At 34.0% G+C, this 24,642-nt stretch overlaps 1 protein-coding gene and 1 long non-coding RNA gene across 4 annotated transcripts in view; one reads left to right on the top strand and one right to left on the bottom strand.

Annotated features, from left to right (window-relative positions):
- The window catches only part of RASA1 (RAS p21 protein activator 1), a 123,839-nt gene that overhangs the window by 12,023 nt on the left and 87,174 nt on the right, over positions 1-24,642 (bottom strand). For all 3 annotated transcript variants that reach the window (XM_054489777.2, XM_054489776.2, XM_054489779.2), the window contains exons 10-19: positions 17,534-17,654; positions 16,708-16,864; positions 10,054-10,141; positions 7,723-7,800; positions 5,588-5,745; positions 4,997-5,073; positions 3,376-3,548; positions 2,898-3,057; positions 1,393-1,535; positions 80-195 (exon numbers count right to left, since the gene is read on the bottom strand). In XM_054489777.2, the coding sequence (XP_054345752.1) occupies positions 80-195; positions 1,393-1,535; positions 2,898-3,057; positions 3,376-3,548; positions 4,997-5,073; positions 5,588-5,745; positions 7,723-7,800; positions 10,054-10,141; positions 16,708-16,864; positions 17,534-17,654 (1,271 nt within the window). The remainder of the gene's footprint in view (positions 1-79; positions 196-1,392; positions 1,536-2,897; positions 3,058-3,375; positions 3,549-4,996; positions 5,074-5,587; positions 5,746-7,722; positions 7,801-10,053; positions 10,142-16,707; positions 16,865-17,533; positions 17,655-24,642) is intronic.
- LOC134739596 (uncharacterized) lies at positions 5,741-10,605 on the top strand. The gene is made up of 2 exons (XR_010126411.1): positions 5,741-6,369; positions 7,530-10,605. It is a non-coding gene; the product is annotated as an uncharacterized LOC134739596 (long non-coding RNA).

Below are 24,642 nucleotides of genomic sequence, written 5' to 3'. Positions count from 1 at the left end.
CTTTCACATGTTTTAGAAATAGAAATTTCTCAAGACATAGATACACAATTTCTTGTCAAATGAAAATTTCACCACTTACGGTGGAAGTATTTCTGAAGCCATGAATATTTTCTCCACAAGCTCTGAAAGTATGTTCAATAGGTGTGCTAAATTAGTGTTCACATCTTCATTTTTTTCTAACTTTGATGGACTTAACTAAAAGAAGGAATAAATCAATATAAATGCATGTTGGCAATGACAAATGCAAATGAATAGAGGAAAACAAGTAGTCGTAGTTTTCAAGGTTGTCTATTTTTTGGTATCTCTGTGTGTACTGATCTTTTTTCTTTGTACAAATGGGAATTTTTAAGTAGTTTTCTCTATGGAACTCCTCCTGGTAGGTTTGTTACCATTTATTCCCAATTAGCCAACTGAAAAGCAAACAGTGGTTAGTCAGTTCTATTTATTTGAGGGGAAAAAAAGCTGATTAAAAGCTTTTCTGAATGAGGCTTATTTAATGGCTAATAAAAATATCAAATGTCTTAGGCAGAATCACAAACCTTTCTCAGAACTTTTCCTGTAACCCTTCTGATCTAGTGTCAGCAGAGTACATTTATCTATGGAAGTCGGAATTCCGTAGCCTCTCTCTGAAGTCCAGAGACTCCCTACCTATCTGCTGCACTTCTGTGTCATCCTTATGTTAGGCCAACTATGGCACTACCCCACATTTCCAACATTAAATCACTAATTTCTTCAAGTTATTAGTACGAATTGACACCTTCGTGCAGGATTAACATTTGCTAGGTCCCAGTGTCCATTGTCAAAAACAATTCCTTAAACTGATTTTTGTATCAGACCTAAAATATATTATTTCTTTGTAGTTGCTTTACCATTAAAATGAGAGAATGAATATGTATGTGAGATTCCACTTACTGTCTTAATAGTTTATTATGAATTTATACTGAAGCTTTAATAATCCTAAAAAGATTTTTTTGTTTTAGTTGAGGTTATCTCGTAATACTCCTCTCGCAAAAAAAACCTTCAAGGACAAACCAAGATGTAATGAAGTGCTACATAGGTTATATAATGAGTCACTAACAAAACCTTCAATTTATCTTATGCACGCTTTCTGTAAGTCGTATATAGATTATTAGTACAGTAGAGGAAACGACAAAGTATTTTCATGAATTTCTGGTGCAACTTGATGATTTTTAATCCCAAAATAAAGTACATCTTTTTTAAAAAGTCCATTTTGCAGAACATTTTTATAAATGTATTACAGACAGGTGTAACTGCTATGAGGAATAATTTTAGAAATTTAATGTATTTTCCTTAAAATGTAATTGGCTACAAATTATTACCTATTAAAATATGTTCTTTGCAAAAATACTTCTTAAAACATTAAATTCTTACCTCACAAGACTGCTTGCTTTCCATTATCTTTAAAATAGAGTCTTTCAAAGCATGATGAACAAACTGTGTAGCAGTGGCTTTCATATACTGCTCCATCAAGGTGCTTGCAAGTGTTGTGGCTCGAAATAGGGTAGTGGCTTCATCTACACAAATATTTACATTAGAAGATTATTTGTAAAGGACTGACCTAATGTGACCAAATTGGAAATTAAGTGAATTCATTTTACCTCAACAGGAATAGCCACTTAAATGTACTTTTTGCATGCAGCGTTGAAGTACTAATTACAATGACATCCTGTACTTCTACAGACTGAACTCTGTAAGACTTTCATATGTATTACCTCATTAGATCATAAACAGGAGAAGGGATTAACACTGCCATGTCATATGGAAAAATGAAGACTCAGAATTGTTATATGACTTAAGATCAATTAGACAGCTAATGACAAAATTAGGACCATAAATCACAGCTTTGCTGCCCATTGACCCCATGCTTTGAAATTTTAGGGTTTATTTACAATTAAGGATATAACACAAAATCCCAGTATAGATTAATTTATTAGCTTAAAACGTGTCTACTGAGTTTCAGTAAAATTTTAATGAAATACAAATGCTGTCAGAAAAGATAAACTCAGTGTAAAATAAGGACCACCATTTTATCTATTCCTTGACAAATCTATATTTTGTGATGAGGAGGAAATAGTTCTAAACTTTTACTATTTGGGGAACCTAGAAGCAAGAACTGTTAATGAATCAAAGTGCTTGGTGGTGTGTGTGGGCAGGGGGAGGAGGGTGGATTATTTTGTAAGCCATTAAAAGCACTGTGTCCAGCAGCTTGGGAACTACCTATCTATAAAAGTTAGAAATAAAATGCAGCTAACACCCAGCTTCTGTGTAATGAAGAAGTAAACATTAAACAAGATCTGTAACCCCGGCACTTTGGGAGGCTTGAGGCAGGCGGATCACCTGAAGTCAGGAGTTCAAGACCAGCCTGGCCAACATGGTAAAACCCAGTCTCTACTAAAAAAATAAAATAAAAAATTAGCCGGGTGTGGTGGCATATGCCTGTAGTCCCAGCTACTTAGGAGGCTGAGGCAGGAGAATTGCTTGAACCCGAGAGGTGGAGGTTGCAGTGAGCCGAGATTGCGCCACTGCACTGCAGCCTAGGCGACTGAGACTCCATCTCAAAAAATAAAAATAAAAAATAAACAAGAGAATACAGTTAAATATGCCAAACAGTCAAGCCATTGATGTAGACACAGATACCACCTTCTTGTGGCTTCTAGTACTTATCTGCCAAAACCTACATTAGAAATAGCAGCTCCCCATAGTAACCAACATAATCAGAACTGACATGCAACTGCAATTTTTAAGGAGGGAAAACAGAATAACTTATTTTGCAATATAATTTAACAATTTAGTATATTCAGAGATAGAGTCCATATATCCTTGATATAAAATCTAAACCCAGTTTCTTGTATCACACTAACATAGCCATACCATACCTTCCATGCTTATTTCTCTGTCATTTAGTGTGCATAACAACAACGATTCAAGCTTTTCGTGAAGAAAAATCCTCAGTAGGATGCTGGCCAGTAGTGTTCGGTCTTGTCCACATACATGTGATAAAGCATAGACTACATGAAGTTCCTTTTGCAGTATAAGCTAAAATGACATTTTAAAAGACTGTTTAAAGTATACAGCATTATAAGCATGCTCCATGAGACTAACAAGAAATATGTTCTTTCACAAGTTCTTATATTTAAAATGATGTCCCATTGAATAAATTTATTTAAAATAGAATGAATTCGTAGTCTACCTATTTCTACCAAAATTACAGTATAAAACAAGGTTTTAAATCTTCTCTGGCGTCAGTGTGCTACGAAGCTATGAATTACTATGTTTAGCTTAATGGATCTTTTATTAAATGTTAAATGTTTCTGTTAATTCCAACAAAAACAAGACTGATAAATAATTTAATACCTCTTTAAATTCACTGTACTCTTCTTCTGGCATGATTTTTTCCATAGAGTATCGTGCTCGAACACGCAGGGACCCTGGTTCAATACCTTTTAATGGTATATGGGAGCTGAGCAGAAACCATTCATCTGTGGCATGCCCTTTCTGTAATCGGCTCAACTGGCAGCGCATAAATACTTGGGAAGAAAAACAAGCAATTACTGTCTAAAAAGATAACACGATAATTAGTCATGCAAGTAAATTTTCCTGATGTTCAGTCTTCCCTATGGTGTTAAATGCTTTTCATTAAAGGAGTTTTCAAGTAACATCACAAATTCAATATTTAGTTGTTTCATTCATTTACTGAATGTCTACTGTGCACTAAATTCTGATAGGTAGAGAGTATAGAGATGATTGAGATGTGGTCTTTGAGTTGCATAGAGGTCAGTTTAGTCAAGAAGGCAAGAAATCAATTATGTTTCAACATTGATAAGTGCTGTTAACAGTGGTGAATGCTATTCGAGTACAGAGAAATAATATCTAATTCAGCCTGTGGAGGTGAAAACTCCACTTTAAACAGGTAACCGTTGAGCTGACAAGATCTGGAGGTGTAGCTAAGAAGAAAAGTAGTGAAAAAAGAAAAAAGAGCACTTCAAATATAAGGTATGGCCTTCCTTCTGTGTCATTACTATGGGGTTTGGATTTTATTGTAAAAGTAATGGAAAACTAAAATTACTACAAAAAAATTACAGAATAAACATTTTATAGAGAAATATTCAGGCTTTGATCTGTTAAGATATATCACTTCCTTCCCTAAGCCTGAGTTTTAAGAAGGTATTAACCTAATTCACCGTGATGTGAATTGGTAAATCCCACTGTCAACTGTTTTAGCAGCAGGATGGAAGGAGTTGTGCTGCTGAGGACAGGAACTGGGAGCCTTTGACTACCAGAAGTGAATAAGTGACATATTCAAGTTTAAGGGAAATTTTTAAATAGAATACTTTTTTACTTATATGCTAATGTAATCCCAGCACTTCGGGAGGCCGAGGCAGGCAGATCACCTGAGGTCTGGAGTTCAAGACCAGCCTGGCCAACATGGTGAAACCCCGTCTCTACTAAAAATACAAAACTTAGCCAGGCATGGTGGCGGGCGCCTGTAGTCCCAGATACTCAGGAGGCTGAGGCAGGAGAATTGCTTGAATCTGGGAGGCGGAGGTTGCAGTGATCCAAGGTCACACCACTGCACTCCAGCCCGAGCAACAAGAGCAAGACTCCATCTCAAAAGAAAAAAAGAAAAAAAAAAACAGGAAAAACCTAAAAAGTAGAAAGAAGGGATGAGGGCAAGCCCGACAAAAAGACCACTGTAATCATTTCCTTATTCTTCCCATTCATTGGAGAAAGGAGGGTGGCTAAATATTTTAATCTTAATTGCTTAACAGTATGTACAGTTGAACCGTGTTGGTCTTTTTCTATCTTAGGTATATTCTTTCTTGATAATCAATACTTTAAGAAGTACAGAAAGAAACTATCTCAAATTATACTACTTGCATTTCTGTTTAATTTCTATTTTAAGACTTTCATTGTGAATTTTAAAAGTATATAAAACATGCTTTTTCTATTTTAGAAAGTTTCTGTATCAACTTACAGATATCAGGATCTTTGCTTTTCTTTGTTTTATTACTAAGAGTTATTTCAAATCTATTGATGTCAGGAGGAAGATCACTAAAGGAGCAAGGAGAAAAAGAATTAACAAAATGTTTTGGCATCAAACTACCTTATTTCTTCAGTTCTAGTATCAAATAAACCCCCCGTTTCTGCTTTAAAAAAACAGTGAGTGTGCTAGACCTAAAACCAGATTCACAACATATTTTATTATTTGGTATACAGAAGACATGCAAATTACACACTTTTCCTACCATCTTTAACCTCCTAAACTAATAATTCATTCAAATAAGTACTGGAAACCCTAGTAAATGTTTTGTATGTGTGGGTTAGTAAATGTTTTTTGACTTGCTAATTCATGTTAATAACTAAGTGGAAAAACCAAGGGCATATCACTTCACAAAGGTGAACAAACAGAACAGAAAAAAAAATATATATATATATATATATATGCTATTAGAACACCCGGATATGGTACCTTGTTCTGATGGTTTAGATACAGAGACCAAAAAAATAGAAAGAAATGCAATATGGTAAAAGAAAATGATTAATGTAATGATAAAATAAGACTTACTCAAAGACAAACTCTTCTGACCATACTGGGTTTTGCCCTTCCCTTGCATGAGTTTTTGCTACTTGGACACTATTCAGGTAGATGTTACAATATGGATTAGTAAAATGTTTTACTGGGAGTTTATGGGCTTCTTCAATATGTAAAACAAGGCTGCTGACCTAAAAAAAAAAATACATATATATTACCCCAGATTTCTAGAATTGCACTACATTTCAGAAGCAATTACTCTAAGATACAAAGCCAAAAATAATGACTTATTTTCCCCTTTTTTTCAGAAAATGTGAGCTTTGGTTATATATTTGTATATGACATACTTAAAACATTCAAACATTTAAAATAATTCTTCCCACCTAAAAGATAAAACAATGCAATTTTATTTTACAAGTTATTTCTCCCAGTATATTCCTGGAGAAATAATGAAATACACCTTTTCTATCATAAAACAATGATAAAGAGAAAATGAAGTTAAGAAGAAAATTCTTTATTAATATAAGTAAACAACTGTCACTACTCAAATTAAAATCCCATATGTTATATAATACTTATCTGGAAGATTCTATTTCTATAAAAGAGTTCCACAGCTAAAAATTTTTAAAACACTGACTTTACCTTCTTATTTTACAGGAAAGGATACAAACCTAAAGAAACTAAGTTATTTGTTAGTTTGGATGCCAAAACTTAGATCATCCACCTTCTAGTGTCAGGTCCTCTTTCTCTCTTGCCATATACTGCTTGTGTGGCCTTGGACAAATCCGTCCCTCTAAGCCTCGTCTTTCTAATATGTAAGTATAAAGTCTACACTACAGGTTGTAATAAGGATTTCAAACTAGTTATCCTTCAGTATCTGTGGGGGACTGATTCCAAGACCCTCCACCTCTCTGTCCTGGCAGATAACAAAGCCCAAGATGCTCAAGTCCCATATAGAAAATGACATAGTATCTGCATAAAATCTATGCATGCCCTCCTGTATGCCGTAAATCATCTCTAGATTACCTGTAATACCTAATACAACGTGAATGCTATGTACATAGTTGTTATACTGTATCTTTTTATTGTATTTTTTTCTGAATATTTTTGACCCACGGTTGGTAGAGTCCACTGATGCAGAGCCCATGAATAGAAAGGGCCGACAGTATATGTAAATCACTAAATCGCACTGCCCACTGATAATAAAAAGTGCTTGAGAGATGTTAGCTATGATTATATTAAACCTGCAAATGTCAGTTTAATGGCTCAAGTTTCATGCAAAATACAACTTGCTCTTATTAGCAAAAATCCAATCTGATTTTTGATAGCTTACAAAATGTTACAATGTTATGAAGACATGGCGATTGTGTGTATACTTAAATTTCCCTGGGGAAGAGCCAGACTTTGGGTTACAGGGACTATTTAGTCACCTAAATATCAACCATTATCCACTCCCAGTAGAACAGTATGTTAATCACTCAGCTTATCAGATATTCACACAAAGAGAACAGGAGACACTTTGGTCAGTAAATAAATATTGTACTAAACTTTCTTTAAAACCTTGAGAATGTCAGAATTTGCCTAACTTCTTCCAATTATACAGGGATTACTAAAAAGAAAAAAGCCAAGAAATGGAGGTTATAAAGTTACCCTTGTGAAGGCAAAAAAAAGAGAAAGCCTAGCTTAACTCTCCACAAATTAAAGTATAGGGCATGTTACAGTTTCAAATAAGATTAAATATTTCCTAAGAGTTAAGCAGTAGGTTTTAAAAGCTGTTCTTCAAAATGAAAATCCCAAAAAAGTTTATTGGGATTAGTGCTATAAATCTGATGATCTTTTCAATGTTCTACTTTTTTGAAAGAGGCCAAAATAATTTTTTGAAGGAAAATTAAGTGCCCAACAGAACAGTTTCTGCTGTGTTGGTTTAGTGTTGTTATTTAAAGTGGAAAAATAATCTTTCTTATGTTTTTAACAGTTGGAATTTTGGACTAAGAAAGAACATTCTCTTTCGTAAAGAAGTAACGTTTTCCTGTTACTGAAGCAAGTGGCAGCATGGCTTAACCCCATAAGATATGATGTCCAAAACAGTTCAGATAAAAATAAAATAAAAAGAGCGAAGTGTTAGAGCAAAATGTGACAATTAAAAATCCAAGAAAATTAAGCTTCACCTGACGAAGGCGTTTATTGGATGTCCCTGGACTACTTTTCCGTAAATTGCAAAATGCCTGCAGACCTTTCATCCAATCCTGCAAAGAAAAACAGCATTTCAAAGAAATATACACTAGTTTATTTGGTTTCCAAATCATCAGTTAGGTTTTTTTTTTCCAAATTCAACAATTCTTTCCTTCTCTAGACTGCCATTTCTATTCTCAGACTATACTGTACTTTATAACAATAACCAATAATAAAATAACAAAAATAACAAATAACAACAAAAATAACATATAATAAAATAACAATAACAATAATAAAACAACCAAAACAATTGCAATTCTGTATAAATCTTTTTTTGAATTTATGTATTAAACACATCGAGTGGCCATTAATTAGCCAAAAAATCAAATTTACATTAAAGAAACTATTTCTCTCAAACAGATACTACCTTGGGGAAATTAACGGTTAATGTATAATTAAGCTGTTAAACTTCAGGCAAGCTTAGGTGGAATTGAACTTGGTACACTTTGTGAGAGGGGGAGAGGGCTGATTGTAAAACCAACTGATAATGTGATGACTGATCCCATGACAAGCATACTATCTATACTTTAGACCATGATACAGGTAGAAATGTATAAGGGGATTTGGGTTATTTTTAAGCTTCTCAAATATAACATTAGATTTTAAAAATCATTTTAGCCTAATATTCAAATCAAATTGCAGCCATATTTTTAAAATGTTTATCTAGTGCTTTGGGGAAAAAGAACTGAGGTTTATTAAAAACAAATCTAAATATTCACTTTGGTTTTTACATGTTTCTGGAAAGCTGTGTACTATTGCTTTATTCAGTTATGTCTTTAGTTTGTTGGCTATTTCAATGAAGCTGAACTTTATTAATATTTAGAGACTGTCTTTATATTACAGCAAATTAAAACCAAATCAGTTACCATAGCTTTTTGAAATAGAAGAGAATAACCAGAGACCCCACAGCCCAACAAGTCAACAAAAACTGGAAATATCATTTATGGAAATACAGAAATATTATGTATAAATATATTAAAAAATGTTCTATGTCAGGCTTGCAAAACATGCTGAAATGTCATTATGGTATGGGACACATTTTTATTCAGAAAGAGGGACCATGGTAAAATAATTAGAAAATAGGATACTGAAGTTTAAATTTCTAACTCAATTTCTAACATTTAAAAAAATCATGTAAGTTACCAAAATGTTTTGAGCACTATCTTTCTCGTCTAAAAATTAGGGATACATAGCTGTAAAATTTTATGTGCATTACATGTGAAATGAGCATTTAAATGAGATATTTTATAAAGATGTGAAATATGACGTTCAGTTATAAGCTCATTCAGGTTTATTCTGTGAGTCTCATGCTAGGATCTAGTTTTAAGAGCATCTTCCTCATATCTAGGGTTGGCAAATTATATTTCCAACAAAGCCACTTTCACTTCTTAACCACCCTTTAAGTTCCTTCGTTAGAGTATAAGCAGAAATTCAGCCGTATTTGTATAAAATACAACCATATACTCCAGAAATATTAGGGTTCAAAGAACGCAAAAAAATTTTTTAAGAGACAGTGTCTCAGTTTGTTGCCTAGGCTGGGGTACAGTGTCTCGATCTTACTCACTATAACTCAAACTCCTTTGCTAATGCAATCTTCCTGCCTCGTTCTACCCAGTGGCTGGGATACAGGCATAAGCCAGAACACCCAGCTAATTTTTTACTTTTGTTATAGAGCTGGGGTCTCCCTTTGTTGCAAAATATTTTTTAAAGAGTGTTTTTTTAAAAATACTATTTCTTCACACAATTACTTAATAGAAGCTATAAGAAGGACCGTGCACATGGATCAATAGCTAATCTAAAGTAGACATTATATCTCGACTTGGCTTAGAGAATAGATTCCTAAAATATCTTTCCTTGTGTTGACTGACTTTTATTTTCAGACATGGAGTTCAAACAGTGAAGAATAATAATTAATGCTTGTTAGCAAAACTAACTGGCTTACCTTTGGCTTATACTGAGATTATCTATAACCTTTATGCAGAGAGGATTTTAAATGAGCATTCTCAGTTGGCCTCAACATCATAGAGTATTTAAAGGTCAATTTAAAATGGAGTTTTCATTCCTAATAACCCTTCACTGTGTTTGTTTTTGCATTTCTTTCTGAAAACTTTTTACATATGAAATCTCATTCCTTAAAATAAGAGATGATTAGATTTCAGGCCTTCTATCACTTTATCTTGAATGCAATCATTTTCTATTCCAGTTAATAAGAAAACATGGGCTAACATAAAAGTATACAGTAGTTTGAGAAACAGTAATCTTACCTCTGCTTGCTCTGGAGTTTCTCCTGCAAAGTAAAAGATGTAATGTTCTTCACTAAAGTGCTGAACTACTATCTGAAAACAGTTTGGCCTTTAAAATAAAAACAAAAATTATTAGGAAGCTTAATAAAAAATAACAAAATATTTATACCAGCTTCCAAAACACAATAAATAATTAACATAAAATTATAATTCTTAAAGAAATAATACTCCATTGTACCAGATGATTACTAAAAAAAAGGTCAGCTACATATATTTTAGAAAACTTTATGTCAGCACTATTAAAATTTTATTAGTATTTCAAAGTGTAAACTAAAATTTCAATTAATTGTAAAAGACATTAGAAATAAAGTTACAAACAAATTGAAGCTGAACTGCTAGAACTGCACACAGCTAATCTGAAAAGTTTTATATGCACTGGAAAAAGACTAGAAATGTTCTTAGACCAAAAATGTTCTAAGTAATTATCTCTAAGGAGATTGTAGGTGAGTCTGTATTTTCAAATTTTTCTAAACTGATCATTTTTCTTCACCTGTTAAAATGGAAACATCATCTCCTCATACATATGCTTGTTCTAGAGTTTAAGTAAACAGCTGTGTACAACAAATGTTCTTTTCTTGTCTTCCTTTAGTATTATTTTAAATCATTTGATATGTAAATACAATATTCGGTAATAATTTATATCACTTTTGGAAATGTGCTGTCTTTCCAACTAGACTTGAAAATATTGATAAAATCTTTATTAAGGGCCTGCATGTTTTTGGAACTCAATAAATGTTACTTCTGTTTTCTGCTTTAAACAAAGATTTTATATCATGCTAATGTTAGGAGGCCATAGCAAAAATACACAGAGGACAAGCTTAACACTTATTAAAGATAAAGACTATCTTTTCATGCTTTGAGAATGTCTTAAAAGTAATCATGGAAAATAGGAATTGGAAACTTCCAATCCTAAATGTTGCCTGTGTCAGACTAACCACTCTAGTTGGATAAAACTTAAAATAGTAATACAAAACAGAAAAACAACTGTTTGAAAGCACTGGAGAACAACCAAAGCAGCTAAGATTTGAGGAGCCAAGATCATACTATAATTAACCCGACATTCTCCACATCTTTTCCGTTCAAGGCAGTTGCCAGTTCCTAAGCTGTGTAGCTGAGACGCTAAGCAGAAAATAGTTGCTAAAAGGCTAAAAAACTAACTACAAATCCAGTAGTTTGATAGTGCTAGGAGAAAAAAAAAATGAATTTCAGGCTTTCCATTGAGACCCCTGAAGGGCTGTGCCTTCATGATAAGGGCAAACCAGAAATAGAACAGCCTTTACAAGATGTACTATCCCTACACCATCCATAAGAACAATTCTTTCTGGACGCAATAACATTATCATCCATAGTTTCCATAGTTTTTCATGTACAATGTCTACCACTCAAAGTAAGTAGACACTACAGGCATCAGGATTAAATGGCTAAAAGTTAAGATGAAAAACCAGAAAGACATACATATAATCCAGATACTGAAGACAGATAAGACTTTCAAGTAATTATAATGTTTAAGAAAATAGGTAACAAGAATTTTACCAGAAACTGGATCTTTAAAAAAATGGAAATTCTAAATTGAAAATAATGTAATAAAATGAAGTCCTGAAAAAGTGGATTTAACTGCAGAATGGAAGATTAGTGAACTGAAAGATCAGAAGAAAATATGTAGGTTGGTACAGAGGAAAAAAGGATGAAAAACACAGAAAACAGCATGGGAAATAGTGCAACTTTTTTTTAACAGGACTCCAAGAAGAAAAAAGAATGTGGCAGAACAACTGTTTAAATTAGATACTAACCATTTAAATAGATACTAACCAAAAGTTTTCTAAAACTGACAAAGAACATCAGGTCTCAGATTGATGAAGCACTACAAACCTAAGGATAATTTTTTTTTTAATTTATAGTAGGTACATTTTAGTTTTACCGCTAAAAATATAAGGAAAAATCTCAAAGCATCCAGAGAAAGTTGTGTGAGATACATTACCTCTAAGAGAAAAGACAAAGATATATTACCTCTAAAACAGAAACAATTTGAATGACAACGAAAATGTTGGAAGGCAGAAAACCATCTTAAAAATGGCAAAATAACTGCCAATCTTAAATTTAATATCCCGCAAAACATTTCCGTAAATAAATGTAAAGCAATAAATACCACAGTGAGATCCAGCTAAGAAAGATGGTGTAAAAATTAATTACCACATGGATATTCACTAGAATAACTTTGTATCACTAAGACATCTTTCTAAGTAATGCAGTATTAAAAGTCAGAAGTTTAATACAAGGAAATGGAGTGCTTAGAGATCTCTTAATATTGAAAATAATCTGGAAAAATTGCACAGCTGTGCAACTAAAGCCATGCAAGAAAACAGCATTGCCATCCAACATTCGTTCAGCATCAGGCTGAGCATGCGCACTAATCACCTACTGCACAAGGTGGCTGTTAACTTTCACATTAGTCTTCATCTAAATGCTAAAGGTCAGCATATCAGGTTCTGTGTGTACACAAAGCAGGAAATGTTCAATGCCTGGCATTAATTTGATAATAAAGAAAAAGATATTAACATTCATCTATAATTTCCCCTTTTGTCCTCTGGTATTTGCATCCTATGGTAATACATAATTTATCAACCTATTTTTCTACTTGTCCTATTATATGGTAGATGTCTTCTCATTTCCTTGAAATGTACTTTGTTAATGCTATTTGCCTTGGCATTCAGTCTTTCTCACTAAGTGCTTCTCTATTTCACAGGAAGGCACTTTAAAAAAAAAATAGTTAATAATAAACTAGCATACTTTGAAAAAAAAATTTTTTATTGTTTTTGGTTTAGTTTTGTTTGAGACAGGGCCTCACTCTGCCGTAGGTGTAGTGGTACAGTCAGCTCACTGCAACATCCTGGCAGTTGTGAGCCTGGGCTCAGACAATCCTCATACCTCATTCTCCTGAGTAGGTAGGACCACAGGTGTGCACCACCACACCTGGCGAATTTTTTAATTTTTTAAAGAGACAGGGGTTCGCCATGTAGGCCCAGGCTGGTCTCCAACCCCTGGGCTCAAGCGATCAGCCCACCTTGGGCTCCCGAAGTGCTAGGATTACAGGCGTGAGCCACTGCGCCCAGCCTTAAAAGAAAAATCTAGATGACGAGTTGGTGGGTGCAGCACACCAGCATGGCACATGTATACATATGTAACTTACCTGCACATTGCGCACATGTACCATAAAACCTAAAGTATAATAATAATAATAATAATAAAAGAAAAAAAAGAAAATCATAAATGAGATTTTTACAAAAAAGAAAAAAAAAAAAAGAAAAATCTGTTTTCTAAATGAGAGACTTGAGTTTAGTTCTCATGAACATAACTTTTTCATACTAGGTTTCAGACCTGGTATCGTTAAATATAATTCATGACAAAGACTTTTTTTAATGTCTTCAAATTCTTTTAAGTCACCTTCAACAAGAAACTGTACAAGAAGCAAGCTACAACCTTACAGCAAGTGGTAAATGTATATTTATTGCTTTTCCCCCTACCAGACAGAAACTCCTTTCTCGTTACTAACCAGAATAGGAATCATTCACAATCTTCAACTTGTGCTTCAAGGATCTGATCCTTCTTTTTACTCTAGCAATTCTTTCTCTTTTACCGTCAAGTGTAATGTGGACCTTTCTTTTGATTGTGCCAACAGACTTCCAATCTAACTGCATCTGTTCATATAAACTATATCAAAATAATGCTAAAGCTTTTCTTCAATCTTAGATATTGCAATATTCATCTTAATACTTCCTTAAGATTCATCTAATTCCAGTTGTAAGTATCATTAGTGAATCATTTTTAACCTCATTTTTCCAAGGTTGAATTTCTGCCTTAAATCCATAAACTGTCAAAACACATATCTTTTTGTATTGTACATATAATTTGACGAAGTTTACTCATTCTTCAGTAAATCTGCAAAATGAGAATCATTCACCAAAAGTTTTTCTCCTGTAATCATAAACTTTTATTCAAAACTTTTCTTTTGGACAGGTAACATACTTCAGCAACCAACAGTAGGTATTTTGATTCCATTTCTCACATAAAACTGAAAACACATGCAACTGAAGCAGCTTAGATTTTATTACAGCCTCCATTTCATTATATTATTTAATATGGAATTCAGGTCTACAGACAAACATATATATAATCTTGGCATAAAATCTTTAAATGTTCCTATCATGAAGCCTCATCATCACTCATAAACTTAACTAGCATTTCCATAGGACCTTCTTTGTTTTAAAGTATTAAAGAAATATTTAGCAATTAAATGTATTTCTTTCAGGTCCTAGTAAGTGAGTTACATTTTTTTTAAATTATTTTTTATCTTGTGAGTCTAATGACTTTCCAATGTTAGTCACTAAATTGCCCTTATGGTGGGAAAAATTAGTATCTGTACATTAAGGCTAATTATAAAGTAGGAAAAATGAAAAATATATCAAATTCATTATGTTCTTTTCAAGAACCTCCTTATATATTTTACGATAATTAAAACAATTTTAACTTCTCTGTTAATCGAAAAAAGGTAAGAAGCAAAATGAGACATTTCTGCTTGAACATAAAAGGTAGCTTCATAATGAAGCTGTGAATAAAGTAATATTCAGAGTACCTGGATGACTGAACAAGAAAGTAGGAAGTACTGAGGTATAGCCACTATAAAAAGCTCTCTGTCTCCAAGTGTTAACGCACCAATTCTTTTGCCCCAATAAAATAATGAATTAGAACAGTTTATACAGGGATCATATGATTTCAAGTGTTATAATTTTTGAAATATAAAACATTTGTTAAATATCTGTACTACAATAGGATTTTACAGCCACTGGTATCTCAAGAGACACCTATACTGATTAATGGAACACTGGTTAGGAAGCTCTGCTCAACTATCACCACTGGTATCTCAAGGGACACCTATACTGATTAATGGAACACTGGTTAGGAAGCTCTGCTCAACTATCCAAATGAATTCATACCCATCCTCCAAGAATCAAGAGCTACCTATTTCATATTACTGATCTCAATAAAATTGTTCCCCAAATATTCTACTTTTACTGTTTTAACTGTTTTCACGATAATAAACTACATTTAGTAGTGAATAGTGTTGTCTCTCCAACATCCATTTCACCCATACATATGGTAAGTAGAGCAGCCTCACTATTTGGGTGAGATCATTTCCAGCAACATATCTGGGCACAAAAGGGCCTCCTCATTCTATCAGGATAATCCCATTCCTTTTGCTACCTCAGTAACCCAGAACTAAAAATTGGTTGAGAGGTGGCTCAATAGAATATTTTCAAGATTTTTTAATAATTATGGGAGTGAATGCTTACAGCCCTTTCTCTGGTGCTGTTTGCTACCTTGCTACCACGTAGGGAACTGGTTTGAGGAAGGATTCAACCCACAAGAAGGGTGCAGAGTAGAACTAAAAAAGACAGAGGCCTGAATCAACCACATTTGAAGGTTAAGATTCTCAGGCTGTTAAAGAGGGGCAGAAAAATCTCAAGAAATCCTGTCTCACCCAATCTTTGTGTTTTTTGGAACAACTCTTTATGAGGTATCAGTGAGTATTCAGGGGGAAAAAAAAGGGTATCTTTGTAAAATGAATTTATGAAGTAATTCATACTGTTTTACAGATTCACAATATAAACACTAGCTAAGGCTACAGAAAGCCTTGCTATAAGTAAAACTATTTGTTCAATCAGCATTTCCCAAACCTATTTGATCATTTTAAAAAACTGTCAAAATCACAAGTAACACTAATGTGATCTTATAAACACACTGCAAAAAGAAATGACAAGGCTATATATTTTACAGGTATTTCTCTTAAAGAAGACAAATATTTCAACAGGATAAAATGTAGATTTGCCTCAGAAATGCCATCCTGCAGCAGAAAAACAAGCTGTTGAAACATTTGTTTTAACTATCTTTTCTCTTACTAATCATAACAATAGGTAATAAAAATGGTAAGTACATCTAAAAAGACTGGGATGGATTACTGATAATACTAATGGTGAAAGGTAAAGGCCATTGTTCTTGAGAAAAAATCCAGATGTAATCAAGAGCTGGATTTGTCTTCTAATGTCAAGGATTCAGCTTATACATTTATATTCATTTTTTTAAAACCAAGAAATCAATGTAAGAATTTTTTTTAATTTCAAATACATTTTTCCTATCAAGACAATTTTAAGATTATTTTTTAACATTAACTTTCTTAAGAACTTGCTTATAGTGTTAATAGCAGAATTGAGTGCACCTAGTACTCTTGGCTACACTGAGTTAAACCATGTGAAAAAATCAGAGGAAAGGTGACGAAGACTCAAAGTCAGTCACTCAAAAGATTGCTGGTGGGGGGCAGGGACAAAACATGCTTTATACTACAGGAAATGTCATGCCAAAGATTTCTGTGCAACACAATGGAGTAGACTTTATGTATATGTTAGTCTAAAATTAAGCAAGGAAGGCAAAAATCACCTAGAAAGTGCATCTGCTACTTTTAGAAGATGATTTTAGGGCTCTCAAAATTGGTTTGCTTTGTTTATACTCACTATTTTATTATTAAGACAATTCCGAAAGAAAAATAGGAAACCAGTCTCTTACCTGCCAAAGAGACTATCATGAACGACATAGACAGAACATACACTGAGATCTATTAATCCTTTTGGTTTGGTAGCTCGTTTTTCGCTTTCAAAATAAATAAGTTGGGCATCACTACCCTCTAAGATAAAATATAAATTTTTCCAACGTTTTCCTTTGCCTGTTTAAAAAAAAAAATTGTTTTCTCTTAGCCAAACAATTGTGAAATCCTACATATTATTAAAATGAGTGTTTCTAAAAATATGAATCAATTTTTATTCCAAAGCTTATGTAATATGCCAATTCTTACATAATGAGAAAATGCCTGTAACAAATCTGTACAAAAATGCCTTTTGTTATATTACTTGTTTTGATCACAGAGTAAATGCTGAGAATACCTTAACTATATCTTCAGAGATTTCATTATGATAAAATCGTCAGAATTCTTGTTTTGGAGTAATTCTTTAACAGTCTTAAGGAAAAAACTCTTCCACTAAAGCATACCGCCACCCACAATTCCCCAAAATGTCTTTATGTCAAATTGAGGTAAATCTGTAAAATATCAATACTATGAATGTACCATGTGCCATAAGGAGTTCCTCAAAATAAAAAAAAAAAGAAAAGAACGAAAAAAAGAAACCATGGGTAGAAAAAACATTCTGGTTGAAAATGTAGACTTTTAATATACCTACACTCTAAATTTTGAAGAATGCTTATACATGGGCTCTAAACAAGTGTCAATTACTAATAACTCATGTCAAAACTTATTAAATATATATCACAGTAAGTTCAGAGCTCCATATTTACAACGTCTCTATCAAATGGGTTAATGATAAAAGTCTGAACTTACCCTTTTTCAGAAGATAACCTTTCTTAACAATGTTTTTATAAAAGGCATCCTTTGTTTTACGACGGATGGTATTATAGATTTCCTTGCCATCCACTGTGTCATTGAGTACTTGTTCTTGATCCTGAATTTTAAAAAACATTAAAATTATTTCATACATTCTTGATGGAAATGAAGTAAAAATCTATAAAATTACCAATTAAAAGCCAAAGTGCTTAAAATACTAAAATCTAGATACACATAACACATAAATGATCTTTTGCTTTCCAAAGAAATTCTCAGAAATGTTTCCTTATAATTTCAAAGAACACGGACAACAATGTTCACAGAAAGGTTTCTTTGCCAATCCCAAGAACAACTAATAAGTTGTCTGTTTCCATGGATACCTAATAAGCTATTTTCAAATACAGTCAGTTATATTTTACAGCAAATAATGTTTTAAAAACATAAACTTGTCCCAGCATAACTGGTATATTAGGACCCAATATAAGCATAAAGCAAATTCATGTTTGCTTATGCACAATTGTGTCTGTGAGAAATGCTAGGTGAATACAGACAGCAGTACCAGGTGAACTAAGACATGAGAATGAACAAAACATACACATTTCAAATACCTAACAGTTCCCTCAATCCACTAAGTGTGTCACGTGCCACACCCATCCATCCACAGCTGGTGTTATAACCGTGATTTCAGATAATCCTTCTCTGCCACTCTGCAACATTCCCATGCTTCAACTCTACCAATGGCCATTTCCTCATGTAATGTACCTCTTTTTTTAAGGTAAATTGCCATATTTATTGTAGGATGTACATATTTCTTAAAAAGAAAATGTATAAAACTAAGCAACATATTTATATTAGGTTCTTTCTTTCTTAATGTATCCCTGATGAAATTTCTAAGTGTTACACCCCTAACCTCACTTTTCCCAAAAGCCCTGTGGTTTTGACTGCCTGATTTTGCATCATGCTATGATTTTTAGGAATGCATATGTTACATTATAGCAGAACTTATATTAATTGCTAAATCCCCTGAGGAAAAGAATTATATCAGGATGCCTTTATCATGATGTTTCCAGAATAAATGAATCTTCAATTTTACTATTAAGGTCAACTGGACTCAGTTTTAGTTTTTTGGTTTCCTTTTTGAGTAGTTCTTACTATTTTGCAAGGATTAATATTTTATGACTTTTAGTCCATCTTACAAACTTCATGGATCCATTCAATCCTCTTATAAATCTAAGTTATGCTGTGGGATTTTCATAATCCTCTCTCTATCTTGAAACATTATGCTGTTTCATCATCCTAGGAACTATTTCATCATTACTCAGAATTATTCCCAAGTTAATGCTACAAAATTACTAAAATAATAAGAAAATAGAAGAATGAATTGCTTACAGCAGGGTTGACAAACTATGGCATGCATGCTAAATCCAGTCCACCACCTGTTTTTTATACATAAAGTTTTACTGGAACACAGCCATGCTCATTCCCTAACATGCTGTCTGTGGTTGCTTCCAGATAAAAAGACAGACTTTAGTGGACACACTAAATGAACTGCAAAACCCTTTACAGAAAACTTGCCAACCCCTGGCCTAGAGGATGATATAACTGAAATAAATAATCTCTATTGCATCACTCTGGGTGTGTGTGTATGTGTGTGTGTGTTTAACTGTGTTGCAAAGTATTGCAGCGTCTTTTGTAAAAACATAAAAGGCCATCTTTGCTGTATTTTTAGCTTTGATTGAACGTACTTAAAATATTCAGAACTCTTTATTTTCTGCTCATAAATGATAAAGAGAAAAAAACTGATCCAGGAAGATGTTTGACAATTACAAAAATCAGAAAACGAATGCAAAGAAATAGCAGCACTCTAGACTCTATCATGATGGCAGAATCGATTTTGATAAACAAACCTCAGACTATGATATTTCAGATGATGATATACTTGAATTTTCTCAAACTCAAGAATCACTGAGTGAACCATATTACTTCTCTTATCCTGTTTTGCTAAAAATAAATGAGACTATTTAAATTTTTGTATGTACATCAAAATTTACTTAATATGATTTGTGAATGGGCAAATATTAAAGGGCCTTTGTATAAAAAATTACTGAAAGTAAACATATAACATAGAAATTTTAAAATTCACTGGATTGATCACTCTTATGAACATCAATGTTAACTTGTGTTTTAAAATCTAAACAAAAATATTTTACAATTATGGAGCAATGGACACTGTACTCTCCAAAAAAATTATGAGCCATCAGAGTTTTCAAAAGTACTGCATTTTGCTCACGCCTTTAATCCCAGCACTTTAGGAGGCCGAGGCGGGCAGATCATCTGAAGTCAGGAGTTCAAGACCAGCCTGGCCGACATGGTGAAACCCTGTCTCTAGAAAAATACAAAATTAGCTGGGCGTGGTGGCGCGTGCCTGTAATTCCAGCTACATGGGAGGCTGAGGCAGGAGAATTGCTTGAACCCAGGAGGCGGAGGTTGCAGTGAGCTCACGCCATTCCACTCCAAGCCTGAGCAAAAAGCAAAATTCCATCTCAAAAAAAAAAAAAAAAAAAAACCACTGCATTTTGATAATACAAAAACAAGAAAGAATAAGCTAGATTCCAGTAGTGATGTACTTAAAATCTGGAATTGATATGATAGATACAATGCAAGAAGAACCAAAGTAATTACAAATAGAACTTATTAGACAAGTATCTGATTTCAAACCTGGAATCAGAATTTACAAGATGGCTGTGTTCCAGGTCTGTGCACGAAGGGTGAAGAACTGTTAGTTGCATTGAAAAGACTGTCCATTTCAGGTACGTAAGCCTTTCTAGACATGAAAACATGGAACAAAAATTTGGGTACGCTACATTTAAATTCTTACTACATTTTCCAGTGAAGTTGTTTTTGGATTATACCCTTAATCTTGGTGATGCGAATTATTTGTAAAATGACTTAGGAATATAAAAAAATTAAAAGGGTACACTGGACCATGATGTTACAACAGTGATGACTTTACTTTCCTGGTAATACAGATTTGTATTTATCAAATCTTTAGTTCAATGGTGATGGCACTTAGTATTAGCTGCAGAATGGAACATTCTTGGAGTCTGTCATTTAAGATGTGTAACCACACTAATATTTGGATTTAAATACTTGATTCCAAGATGCTCTATATAGGTCTTTTAAAAATCATATTAAAGTGGGGACTAGCCCACAAATCCTAAAGGATTCCAATACACTAGAAGATGCTATGGGCAAAAACACAACTTCACTTTTCTTTTTTTTTTTTTTTTTATTATTATTATTATACTTTAGGTTTTATGGTACATATGCGCAATGTACAGGTAAGTTACATATGTATACATGTGCCATGCTGGTGCGCTGCACCCACTAACTCGTCATCTAGCATTAGGTATATCTCCCAATGCTATCCCTCCCCCCTCCCCCCACCCCACAACAGTCCCCGAAGTGTGATGTTCCCCTTCAAGTCCTAGTCAATGAGAGGAGAAAGGCTTCTCTGCGTGTTCCTTTTCTCAGCCCAAGAGATAGTTCTTAGATTTTTTACATTCCTCCCAAGGAAATTCAGTAATCTGATTGGTGAGAGTCTAACAGCCATTGAACCAAGCTTTTCCCTAGAAGTTACATGTGTAAGCTCCTGAAGGCAGACTTAACTTGCAGATCCTAGCTTTGTCACTTAATGTAGGAAAACACCATTTAATATATTAATTCAATAAATGTTTGTTGAGTCTCAGGCACTGTTGAAGTTCTTGAGAGACGTCAGTGAACAAATCAAAGACCCCTATCCTCATGGAACTTATATTCTAACCAGGAAAAGATTAAAAATAAACATAAATAAATAAATTGTACTGTATGTTAGAAGGTAAGTGCTCTGCAGGGTTGAGCAAGTTGCAGTGTTAATTAAGGTGTCTAGGTAAGTGTCATTTGCTAATTTGCTAAATTTTGAGCAAAAACTTGAAAGATGTAAGAGTGAGGCTAGTGGATATCCAAGAGAAAATAATTTTGGACACAGTGAACAGCTACAGCAAAGATCCTAAGGAAGGAAAGAGTCTGGCTTATTTACAAATAATAGTACAGAAGCAAGTATGAGTGAAAAAGAGTGGCAGGAGGATAGTAGGAAGAGACGAGTTCAGAAAATTAATGGACTGCCACTGTTGGGTCTTGTATGCCATTCTAAGGACTTTGGCTTTTATTCTGAAAGAAATGGAGAACATTTTCAACTATTAAAACAGAGGAGTAACACGATCTGACATTTTAAATGGATCCCAGTGACTGCTGCGCAGCATGCAGCATAAGGGGACAAAGCTAGAAACTAGCAGATGAAGGCAGGTTTCTGGTGGTGGTCATATTCTAGACATATTTTGAAGGCAGAGTCAGTATGATCTTCCTGACAGGTTAGATATAAAGTACAGGAAGAAAAAAGAGAAGAATTGAGGATGATTTAAGTTATTAACCTCTCAGCTCTCAGTTCCCTTATCTTTGAAATAGGCATCATTATAGTGTCACCTTGGTAAAGTTGAAAAAATTAAATGAATGAATATGTATAAAAAACAGTGCTTAACATATAGTGCTCAAAAATGTAAGGCATTTTTATTATGGGGTATATTGTCTCAAAAGGCCCCTTTTTGTCTAATGCTTGCCTCACAAAGTGTTAATAGTTCCAGGAAGTAAGCAAACCTAGCTAGGACTCTGCTGTTTCTTAGCCTTTGCCAGCATCTTAGCCTGAGTGTGGGTACACAGGATCACCTCATTGGAAGATGAGGTGATTTGCCAGCTAATCAATTTGGCAATTAGTAAAAAGATAGTACTTCCTTTTGTACTAATAGTTAAAATCCTGCTTGAAGAATGAGTTTTATTATTCCCCAAACTTCTACTAAAACCTACTTTTCATCACCCCATGCTCCAAAATAATAGACTACAAATAGCACTTAATAGTTTCTGTGCAGCAATCAGTCAAATTACTTTATAATCAGCATCAATTATTTCTGAAGTATTCAAAGCATTATAGGCACTTTTGCAAAACCATTGGAGGTTTGTTCAGTTATAAAACTAACACAAGAGCGAGGCATATTATATATCTCAAGTAATTCTTAAAGCAGTCTTATAACACATACTGCAAGTTTATTAGATGCCATATACTATTTCTTTTTCTTTTTTTTGAGATGGAGTCTCGTTCTGTCGCCCAGTCTGGAGTGCAGTGGTGGAATCTCGGCTCACTGCAACCTCCACCTCCCGGGTTCAAGTGATTCTCCTGCCTCAGCCTCCAGAGTAGCTGGGACTACAGTGGCATGCCACCACACCTGGCTAATTTTTTGTATTTTTAGTAGAGATGGGGTTTCACCGTGTTAGCCAGGATGGTCTTGATCAAAACTTAAATTAGAAAATTCTAAGTACAAATTCAGTATGGGGAAATGTATGATTTAATTTGGGGTCAAATAAAATTAAAATCACTAACTCAAAGAGCCAAGGGGAATTAGAATTGAGGATACAGCAATGGAACTATATGGCAGGATCTGTCATCTGGAGGCAAAGGCACCTCTGATCCTGAAAAAAGATCCTAGCCATGGTCTAAAAAGCACTCACCCATATTATTTAAAAAATACACATATATAAAACATATATATATTTTTATATGTATGTGTATGTTATATGTTCTGGCTACCTTCTCTTCCAATTACTTTGCGGTAATAAAAAAAATTACTCAAAAAGCGAAACAAGATGGATGTTAAAATAGTATTTAGATAGGCAGCGAGGAAGACTGACATGGTGATAGGAAGGAGCACATTGAAGTGTAAGACATTAGTAACAATACAGGCAAGGATAAAGTAGGTATTTCTTGCTGGAAAGCAGAGAATCATTCATTCAATCAATATTTATTGAATATCTAATGTCAGGTACTGTTCTAAGCACTGGGAATCTCTGTTCTCATAGACCTTAAATTCTACTAGGAAAGCATGCAGGAATGAAGGAAAATATAGGCATACCTTGGAGGTATTTCGGATTTGGCTCCAGACCACCACAATAAAGCCAGCCATACGAATTTTTTTGGTTTCGCAGTGCATGTATAAGTTATGTTTACAACTATACTGTAGTCTACTAAGTGTGCAATAGCATTATGTCTAACAATGTACACGTGTTAATTTAAAAATATTTTATTACTAAAAACTGTTGGGGCAACCAAGGTGGCTCACAACTGTAATCTCAGCATTTTGGGAGACCAAGGCTTCTGCCTTGGAATTCAAGACTAGCCTGGGCAACAGAGCAAGACTCTATCTCTACAAAAAATATTAGCTAGGCATGGTGGTGTACACCTGTAGTCCTAGCTACTGGGGAGCCTGAGGCAGGAGGATTGCTTGAGCCCAGGAGCTCAAGGTTGCAGTGAGCTACAGTTGAACCACTGTACTCCAGCCTCAGCCACAGGGCAAGACCCTGACTCCGGAGGGGGAAAAAAAAAAAACTAACAATCATCTAGGACTTCAGTGAGTCATAATCTTTATGCTGGTGAAGGGTCTTGCCTTGATACTGATGTCTGCTAAGTGATTAGGGCAGTGGTTGCCAAAGGTTGGGGTGGTTGTGGCAATTTCTTAAAAATGAAGTCTGCTGCATCAATTGACTCTTCTTTCACAAAAGAAATTCCCTAAAATGCTGTTTGATACCATTTTACCCACAGTTGAACTTCTTCCAAAACGAGGCATTCCTCTCAAACTCTCTTGCTGCTTTATCAAGTTAAGTTTATAGAATATTCTAAATTATTTGTTTTCATTTCAGTAGTGATCACAGGATCTTCACAGGAGTAGATTCTATCTCAAGACACCACTTTCTTTTCTCATCCATAACAAGCAACTCCTCTTTCACTCCAGTTTCATCACAAAAGTGGAGTAATTCAGTCACATCTTAAAGCTCCACTTCCAAATTTAGTTCTCCTGCTACTTGTACCACATCTGCAGCTACCTCCTCCTCAAAGTCATCTTGTAGTCTTGAGCCCCTCAAAGTTATCCGTAAGAGTTGGAATCAGCTTCTTCCAAACTTCTGTTAATGTTGTTATTTTGGCCTCTGCCCATGAATCACAAATGTTCTTAATGGCCTCTAGA

Source organism: Pongo pygmaeus, chromosome 4 (genome assembly GCF_028885625.2).
Source record: "Pongo pygmaeus isolate AG05252 chromosome 4, NHGRI_mPonPyg2-v2.0_pri, whole genome shotgun sequence".
Lineage (NCBI taxonomy): Eukaryota > Metazoa > Chordata > Mammalia > Primates > Hominidae > Pongo > Pongo pygmaeus.
The sequence above is the reverse complement of the archived record's forward strand: the minus strand, read 5'-3'. Positions and strand labels throughout refer to the sequence as shown.